Source organism: Aotus nancymaae, unplaced genomic scaffold, assembly GCF_030222135.1.
Source record: "Aotus nancymaae isolate 86718 unplaced genomic scaffold, 86718_ANA_hifiasm-v0.15.2.pri h1tg000029l, whole genome shotgun sequence".
Lineage (NCBI taxonomy): Eukaryota > Metazoa > Chordata > Mammalia > Primates > Aotidae > Aotus > Aotus nancymaae.
Genome location: NW_026988442.1, coordinates 35,447,365 through 35,457,313, shown reverse-complemented (window position 1 = coordinate 35,457,313; position 9,949 = coordinate 35,447,365). Strand labels below are relative to the sequence as shown.

General features: G+C 48.9%; 1 protein-coding gene across 1 annotated transcript; it reads right to left on the bottom strand.

The window, feature by feature from the left end:
- Positions 1 to 202: 202 nt before the first annotated feature.
- Positions 203 to 9,364, bottom strand: FAM210B (family with sequence similarity 210 member B). Its single transcript, XM_012467494.2, has 3 exons — positions 9,151 to 9,364; positions 3,300 to 3,475; positions 203 to 2,789 (listed from the first exon to the last, which is right to left on the bottom strand). Exons 1-3 carry the CDS (start codon positions 9,334 to 9,336, stop codon positions 2,573 to 2,575), a joined length of 579 nt encoding a protein of 192 aa, XP_012322917.1. The 5' UTR covers positions 9,337 to 9,364; the 3' UTR covers positions 203 to 2,572.
- Between the last annotated feature and the right edge of the window lie 585 nt (positions 9,365 to 9,949).

Below are 9,949 nucleotides of genomic sequence, written 5' to 3'. Positions count from 1 at the left end.
AGCGAAACTTGGGACGTTTCCCCAGACAATCCCACCCGGGCAAAGAACAAGCTCATTGTAGTAGCACATTAATACCCTGGTCACAGTGCCACTTCATCAGCAACCATGGCTTACCAGAAGGGGAATAAAGTTCATAAGCTATAAAGATGTTTCACAGAATTTAAGCTGCTCACTGTGTCAGATAAATTAGAGAAACAATGGCTTGCATTTTTAAAATAGATCCGTTTTATTCTGCTAGTTCCGTAAAAACAATGTAAACAGAAGCGTTTTGTGTATCTTGCTGGTGAATTCACACAAAGTTTAGTTCCGTGATCCTTGGACCTCCTCGTCTTTAGTTATTTTTTGTTGGGACCACTGTCCACAGGAGTGGAGAGAGAGCTCTGTGGCTTTTTGGTATGACTCGTTTTATTGCTTGCCCTTTCAGCACACTCCCGTTACTCGTAACACAAAATTTGAGATTTAAGCCCTTAAACCTGCAGGAATCACCATCAGCATTTTTTTTTTTTTTTTTGCATAAGGCATTACTAGGGACATGAATGGGAGACTGGTAAAGAAAGTGGTGAGGAGCCAAAGCCAACAAACTGCTGTAAACACAAGATGAAAACGCTCTGTTCCGGCCACACAGAAAATCACCCAGTACTGGTGTGAGGCATCTCAGCTGTAGGGAAGTCCTTGGAATCAGATCTTAGAAAGACAGTTCCAGCTTTAAGTCAGTAAAACCTTTTGGTAATGGGCTAATTGCCTTAAAGGAAAAAAGAAAAAGGTTCTACTTTAAAGACCTTGCAAGTGGAGAACTTCTACAAAGATTCTTCGAAATGTTAACAGAGATAACTGGCATGGGTAACTGTGGGCCAGCCAGGAACTGTCAGCCCGATCTCAGCAAAACCAGGATGGCCAGTTCATAGTTCCTTCAGTTCTCTGAGGGTCACAAATGTAATTTTATTTAGCCTTGTGGAGGTTCTGCAACAATTGTAATTTTAAAGGAATTGGGAGTCAGAAAGATAAATGCAACTCCTTCAACTCTGTGACGGCAGACTGGTTTATCTGGGTTCCCAGAGTGTGGAGCAAGTGCCCTGCATCAGAGAACGGCCCAGGGGAAACTTGCATGATGTTGAACCCCACAGGACAGAATTACTTCAATTGCCTTTTCCTGATGGCTATAAGGAGGAAGTCTCAGTGCCTCGGTTTGCATCTGCACTTGGATTTCTTTTTTTTTTTTTTTGGAGATGGCGTCTCCCTCTCATCCAGGCTGGAGTGCAGTGGTGCGATCTTGGCTCACTGCAACCTCTACCTCTCAGGTTCAAGCAATTCTGCCTCAGCCTCCCTCAGCAGCTGGGACTACAGGCATGTGCCACCACGCCCAGCTAATTTTTGAATTTATTGTAGAGATGGGGTTTCATCAGGTTGGCCAGGCTGGTCTTGAACTTCTGACCTCAAGTGATCTGCCCACCACGGCCTCCCAAAGTGCTGGGATTACAGGTGTAAGCCACCGCACCTGGCCTCTATGCTTCAATTTCTACTCTTAGCTACTCTAACACACATGCCCTTCATTGGGTAAAACTGGCCCGGTAGACTAATTACACCTGCTCGTGTAATACAAGCCCCTCCGTGGCTCGTATTAGCTCATAGTTGCCTTCCATTTGTGACAAGTGCTACTAATTTTCCTTTTTAGGAAGTGATACAAAATCCTTTTTTTCTTGAACAGGATTTTTAACTCAAAATAATAAGAGTGTAAACATGACAGTTCTGGAATGTCTGAAGTTTGAGATAAAGATTGTCTAAGAAAAGCTAAGATTGTCTTAGCTGTTTATGTGTGCTATCCAAATTCTTCTGGAACACGGGCATCAGGAGCCAAGCGATGCCACTGCTACTTGGCATCTGGGCAGAGTTTTCATATGTTACCTAAACAGAGGCAAATGATGCTGACCTGCTTTAATGAAATTTCAGAAAAACCACCTGGGATCAGCCCCATCATGTCCAGCTTGGAAGGTGTTTGGGGATCAATGAAACGTACCAGAAATACTTTTCTTTCCCCAAAACAAATGTAATGAATGTCAAAGTATTGATGCTAATTTAGATTGTGATTACATATTAAGTCTTGCTTCATTACTTGAAACACTGGCAGCTGTTTTGCAGAACACTGCATATTAAACTGTAGGCAGCTGACAATAAATATCAGCGGAAGGGGATATTTAAAAGCCAGTTAAATTAATCATTACTTTTTACAAACCTGAGCCAAGATGAACCCCTTGGAGCTTTTACAGACAGACCCTCGCCAAAATCTTCCAGAAGGAACATTTGTAGATCATTTTGTTTTGAGATGTTAACCCATCTGTGATGTCTTGCTGACATTTTAGATTACATATACAAGCCCTATAATGAATAGCGTTCACAAAATTTATGAAGCAAAAAAATTAAAATTCTTCAAAAGCCTGATTTTTGCTGGCAGTTTATCCATGAGAACATAGCAATTAGCCCCCTACACCTCCGAAAGAAACCCTACAACCCTAAAACCAATCCAAATTGTGTACTTTAGAAGAAAGGTTTTCAGTGCCTAGGACTGAAGAGTTCATTAAGGTTTTGCAGCTGGAGGTTTAAAAAATCCCACTTTTCGAAAATATCTGACAATCAAGGGCACAGAGACTAATGTAATGCTGATTCTCACGGGCGCAAACAGCTTGTGGATCGCATAGGCCACCACGAAGGTACTTGTGCCTGCTGCCATTTTTGACTGTACCAGGGACTCTTTAAATCCAAGTTTCAGCAGGACTGCAGACATGTCCACACCACTAGGGAGGAAGAGGCAAAGAAAATAATGATTTCAGCAAGGGATTAAATGAAGAAACTGATCTGGCTGTAAGATTTGCAGTATTTAAAAAAATGTGACGAAGTAGCTGAAGGAATAAAAAGTCTTAATAGCCACGTGCAGTGGCTCACACCTGTAATCCTAGCACTTTGGGAGGCTGAGGTGGGAGGATCGCTTGAGCTCAGGAGTTCAAGACTAGCCTGGGCAACATAGCAAGACCCTTGTCTCAACAACAACAACAACAAAAACAAAATCAGCTGGATGCAGTGGTGCATGCCTGTAGTCTCAGCTACTCGGGAGGCTGAGGTGGGCGGATCACTTGAACCCAGGGAGGTTGGGGCTTCAGTGAGGCATGATTGTGCCACTGCACTCCAGCCTGGACAGCAGAGTGAGACCCTGTCTTAAAAAAAATGTCTTAGCCAACAAGTTCTTATTTACATAAAATCTTACATGACAGTAAAAAACAAATATTAATTATTGTCCAAGATCTTACCTTGACACAACCATGTAAAATATGCCCAAGGATATTAATGAGATTCCGATGTGCAGGGATACACCAACAGTGCCATATTCTTGAAAAATCTTTTTCAGCTGCTGTGACTTGCTTAGCTTTTTCTCCTCTGTGCAGCTGACGCTGCTGCCTGTGGTCTCCGTGGGCTGGCTGAGGTCCTGTGTACAAACCAGAGAAGAGGAGGTGCATCAGGGCAGGCACGGGTAGTCATTAGCAGCTTTTATATACACATGCAATGCTCTACTCTGTTCTGTTTGATGAGAGCTGTTATCCCTTTCTTAGCCAGTGAGCTGAGTTCGAGCCAACTTTAGTCACTAAGTGCAATGCAAGCCTGGAACTAAGTATGGCCGGCAGAATGATGGCTCCAAAGAAGTCCTAATCTCAGGATCTGTGAATATGTCACCTTAATTGACAGAAGGACTTTGGAGATGTGATTAAGGGTCTTGAGACAGGGACATGAGCCCAGATTACCTGGGCTACGTTATTACCAATGTAATCACAAGGGTCCTTATAAGTGAAAAGAGGGAGGCAGGAGACTCAGTGTTGGGGAGGGAATGTGAGGATGGAATCATGGTGAGGTATGTGAAGATGCGGTGCCGCTGGCTTATGGAGGCAAAAGCCATGAGCCAAGGAGTGCAGGCAGCTTCAAACTGGAAAAGGCAGGAAATAGATTTGAGCCTTCAGAAGGACCCAGCCCTGCTGAGACCTTGACTTTAGTACATTAAGACCCATTTTGGATTTCTGACCTCCTGAACCGTAAGATAATAAATGTGTCTTGTTTTAAGCCACCAGGTATGTGGTCATCTGTTGCAGCAGCAATAGTAACTAAAACGCTAGGGCTCACACGCGTGGGGACAATGATCCTTTATCAAGCATTTTCTCTGAGCCAGGCAGTCCTCTGATGCTTTCTCCTTCCATCCTCACGCCAACCTTCGGAGGGAGATACTACTGTATTTTCCCACTTTACAAAGGAGCAACACAGGCTCAGTGAGGTGAGGTCACTGGCCTGAAGTCACCAAGATCAGAGCCCAGGCCATCCAAGTCCACAGCCTGAGCATGTGACAACCAAGGTATACACCACCGAAAAGGGACGGTGCGCACAAAATTAATGCAGCAAAAGCGAGGGCGGATTTACTCCTAAAATCATGACTTACACCTGACATCCGAAACAGACAGAGGGAGGGGCATTCTTGCACAGTACATTACCAGGACTTCTACAGAAATCGGGGATTGCACAGGACATCTGTTAACAGTTACTGAGCACATACCAAGTCTGGAATGTGTGGGAGAAACAAAAATACCAACGACACCTAGATTAGGGGAGGAAAGCACCCCCTTCTCAGTAAGAGAGCACTTTCATCAAAAGATGGATAAGGACAGTCCTGGGGCTCATTCTGGCAGGTGACAAGCACCTGGCTCTGAGTCAGCTCTTGGTATGGGCTCTGCAGCTGGCCCACTTTTACCCTGTTATTTTTAGAGGCATAAGATTTTTTAGAACATTTGAGGAAAACCTTCAGTGTCCTCATGACAGGTCCCTTCTGCTGAGCTAGGAGCTGAGCTTACACCTCAAAGGCATCATTTCATAAATCCCTCCAGCCTCATGACCCAGGAGCAATTGTCACTCCTGTTTGACAGATGGATGACTGAGGCTCAGGAGGGAGGGACGGCTGGCTGGTAGCATGGACTGGTAACTGGGCCCTTTTCCTGTCCTGCAAGAATGACCATTCTCCAAGGAAGACATTTTCCAGAACATCCAGGTTCTGGAGGGAAGGAGGGAAGATGTCATCAGCCTCCCTTTCACTGGCCAGCACATGTGACCTCAGGTTTCCTTGAAGCCTTCTGACTAGCCCTGCCACCCCCGGCAAGGATGGCTGTGTGGAGAGCATAGGTTCTCCCTGATAAACAAGCCCCCACCCACCTCCAGCTGCTAAGGAAGGCTGCGGATGGGGGAGTAGCCAGGCGGTGAGGACTGATAGGAGGCTACCGACAGCCCCTTGCAGGGCCAAACATGCATGCTCTTGACACCTGGCCCCACTTTGTCCATTTACTGGACCAAGTGCAGCTGTCTCTGAGAGGTCTTTATTTTGGCAAAAGGCCTTTTGGCCAAAAAACAAAAATAAAAAGACGGCCAGAATTCCAGCTATAGAATGAACAGCATCTACTGCAAGACTGTGATAGGGACAAAACATTCAGACTCAGGGAAAATCTTCGGTTAGCTGGCACCATGGATGGTTTCTGACATTCTAGAGAACACCCAGTTACTGGACAATTTTCTTCCTTTGGTTTTGGTAAAAACACCCATCTTTAAGCACTTGTGAGCCATGCATTTCTCTTCCTAACCCTTGGGGAGACTAAGGAAGCTAAAATAAAAGAATTTATGACATAAGCACGCAATGGAAAATTTTTAGACATTCATTTCCTCGTGAAACATTGCCTTAAGTACCCAGGATGTGTTAGGCACTGCCCTGAGTGCACAGGACGATGTTACCCATTCTCTGTCTGTACTCAACATGCGTTCATATGTGCGCGCGCATGTGTGTGTGCGCGCGTGTGTGTGTGTGCGTGCGTGTACGTGTGTGAGTGCGTGCGCGCGTGTGTGTGCACGTGTGTGCGCATGTGTGTGTGCGTGTGTGCGCGCGTGCATGTGTGCGCGCGCATGTGTGTGTGCGCAAGCGCGTGTGTGTGCACGCACGTGTGCGCGCGTGTGTGTGCATGTGAGTGTGTGTGCGTGTGCGCGCATGGGTGTGACTGTGTGTGTGTGTGTGCGCGTGTGCGATGTCCCTTCTGACTTTCCCCAACATTTTTTAAAGCACAAAAACCTGTAATAGAGAAGGGGCAGGAAGGATTAAAGAATGAGCCAAAGACCTTGCCAAGTAGATCACAGAGTCTGGAGTGACACCTGTTTGCTTTCACCTCATAAATCATATTAATAATAAACACTATACTATGTATACTTTGTACCAGGCACTGTTCTGAGTATTTTGAAACTATTGGCTGGGCATGGTGGCTCATGCTTGTAATCCTAACACCTTGAGAAGCCGACGCAGGAAGACTGCTTGAGGCCAGGAGTTCAAGACCAACCTGGCCAACATATCTTTTATTTTATTATTTTATATTTTTGAGACAGAGTCCTGCTCTGTTGCCCAGGCTGGAGTACAGTGGTATGATCTTGGCTCACTTCAACCTCAGCTTCCTGGGTTCAAGTGATTCTCCTGCCTCAGCCTCCCAAGTAGTTGGGACTACAGGCATGTGCTACCATGCCTGGCTCATTTTTGTATTTTTAGTAGAGATGGGGTTTCATTATGTTGGCCAGGCTGGTCTCGAGCTCCTGACCTCAGGTGATCCGCCCTACTTGGCCTCCCAAAGTGCTGGGATTACAGGCATGAGCCACCGCCCCGGGCCTTGTCTCTAATTTTAAAACAAGGAAATATTAATGCATATAATCTTCACAAGAACCTTGTACTACTGTCAACCCCACTTAATAGAAGAGGATTTGAGAAGCCCAGAGAGGTTGAGTAATTTATCGAGGATCACACAGGGATTATTGTCAGAGCAAGAATCCAAACCTACTGAGTCTGGGTCCAAGGCCTGTGCTCTGAACAACTATGCTATGTTACTCCTCTCACATTCATGAGTGTCTCCCTCGTGGCAGGCACTGTTCTAAGCGTAGGGGACAGAGCAATGGACAAAACTGACAAAATCCCACCCTCAATGCGCTTATGGTCTTGTGGGAAGGCAGGGACAATAAACAGAAAAGTAAAATACCAGGGCTGCTACTTGTGACAAGTGCCATAGAGAAACACCAACCAGGGCGGGGAGACAGCAGGACCAGTGGGAGGAATGTTGCAAATTTAAATATGGCCATCAGGGAAGGTTTCCCTGAAAGGTGGCACTGGAACCAGAACTGATGGAGACAAAAGGACCCTGGAGAGCAAGTCATTTGCCTGGGCTCCCCTATCCTCCTGGAAAGGGTAAGTGGCACAGGCAGGCGGGGCTGCTCCGAGGTTTACAGGACACGGAATCACATTAAGACAAAAAGGCAGGTCTCTTCTGTGGCTTTCCCTACCCCTCTTACAGAGACCCCTTACCAAGGCTGAGGTGGGTGGGTCTCTTCAGCTCTCAATTAAACACCCGGCAAATTTGGAGATCCCAGCTGGGCAGCACACTCCTACCTCCCAACCAGGGCAGCCAGAACAGCCTCGTGTTTAAAGAGGCCCTCCCTGCACTTGCTCCCAGGCCCTGCTGGGGATGCGTTTTTTCAGGCAGATGAGTTATCTTTTGTCCTAACCTTCTTTGAGGTTCTGATCCCACTTGGATTTTGCCGATCTTACCTCAGTGCGGAAGAAACAAGGACAGCTCACGGGACCCTGGGGCCTTGTGACCGTATATATTTACTGCAATTAACCATTTCTAACCTTAATTTAGGACACATCCGATGCCAGGTATGAACATATCTCATTTTACATTCATACTCTATGACATCTGAATTATTACTGTCCCATTTTACAGATGAGGGAACTGAGATTGAAGAGAATTTGATCAAGGTCACACAACAAGTAAGTAGAGGGAGGAATCCAGGGAGTCTGAGACCAACTTTTTGCCACGGTATACACACACACCGCTCCAGTGCCGGGGCCTGAGCTGGGAACAAGGTCAGTGTGGCTGACAGACAAGTGGGAGAAGAGGCCAATCCAGTTAAGTGCACAAAAGACCCACAGCCATGGGGTGCAGGGGGCCAGTGGAGGCATCCCAGGTGGTTAGAAAGGACTTCCTGGAGGAAGGAACAGCTGGGCCGGGACCTGAAGACTCATCAGGAAGTGGCACTCTGGAGAGGATCCCCACGACCTATGTGCCACCTGTGGGACTGCAGAAGGCGAGGAAGGAAGCTGATCTGCGCAGGAGGCAGGGTAAGGGCCTGGACTAGGGGATGCTCGCTGGGCCTGTGGCACTGTGCTGAGGCCTGCACCAGCTCATGGAGTGCTCTCCCACACTCTTGCTGGGAAGGTGCTGTTTTTGGCCCTCTAAAAGGTCAGTAAACAAGCTCACAAGCCTTCAGGGTTCGGTCTGAGGTCACCGGGGGGTGAAAGGAGGGCCCCTGTCTGCATCCAGGGGAACAAAGGGGCTCCAGACTGCGAGGCCAGTGTACGCGCTCCCGGCTGGATGCAGGCTCCGTGCGTCCGGACTTGCCATTCCTGGACCGCCAGACTTCACTATTTACTACTGTTTTTATTTAAAGAGACCCACTTAGAAGAAAGTGATAGATTTCTCGAAAGGAAAGCTGGTATGACTGCTCTGAATGGAAACCAGTTTTCCCTTGGCACCCATGGAAGGTGACGGAAATGAGACATAACAGACAGCACTGTGGGTTCCTTGCCCGCGGCTTCCCCGAGGACGCCTGCTCTTCCAGAGATAAAAAGGGAGGAGCAGAGAGCGTCGGGAGGTGTTAGAAACACGGCAAGACACAGCTAGGAGGTCTGAACCACAACCCCGCAGGCCACGCGAGGAAGTTCAGACCAAGTCCAGGCCCACCTGCAACTCAGTCGGCTGCACCCTGGCCCGGCTGAGGCTCTGCAGACCCGGGGCTCGGCCGAAGACTGCGCGACCTCGGGCAGAGGGTCATACGTCCCCGGGCCTCAGTTTCTCCGGCTGTCAACTAGGAGGATCGCTTCTCTGGCTTGTAGGGATTTGGGGTTTTGGGGACCCCGGAAGAGCTTGGTCTCGGGCAGCTGCAAGTGCAAACCCGTCCTTGGCGGAGGCGGCCGACCCCGGGCGCGGCCCTGCGGACGTCTGGGGACCCGGACGCCCCCGGGGATTGGGGGCGGGGTGCGCTTACCTGGCGGCCGTGGCAGTCCCCGCGCGCCGTGCGGAGCAGCCGGGCGTCTGGCCTGGGCGGGAGCAGGGCCAGGGCCAGGGGCGGCGGGGCGCAGGGGGCGGCGGCGCCCAGGAGCCAGGTGGCGCGAGGCCGGACCCGGGAGCACACCCTGCCCGCCGGGCCCAGCAACGCCAGTAACCCGGCCATGGAGCGCAGCGAGGCGCTGCACCCGCGCAGTTGACTCGGGAGACCGGCGGAGGCCCGGGAAGGTGGGCGGAGCCGGCCCCGCCCGCGCCCTCCTCGGCCCCGCCCCCTGGGGGGGCACCGCCGCACGCGTGGTGGGCGGGGCTTGAGAGGCGTGTTCACACCCTCTTAGCTCACGCAATAGCTCTGCTCCTCGGGAGCTTTAGTCCCGCGCGGGTGGGCAGGGCTGAAGGCGCGCACCCCGCCTCCTCTCCTCTCACAGGCCCTGCCCCTTTGGTGGTGAGAGCAGGTCTTTGCAGGGTCTTGGGCTTTCTGAGGGGTGTAGTTGGCGGGTTGCCTTATTCTGCGGTCACAAAGGTGGGCATAGGGCGGTGGCTTATGAGCTTTTCTCCCTGCAGAAATAGGTGAAACCTGAAAAAAGTTATAGATATGTTTACATGTTGGCTCCAAAGAAAATAAATATGAGAATTGACATTAGTACATGTTTAATAAAAAGTCCTCTCAATGACCCTCATACATTGTTGGTGTGCATGTGAATGAAGCTAAGGATGATGTGGCAGTTTCTTAAAAAGTTAAACATATAACTTTATGGTTATGTTTAACCACATATGGTTTA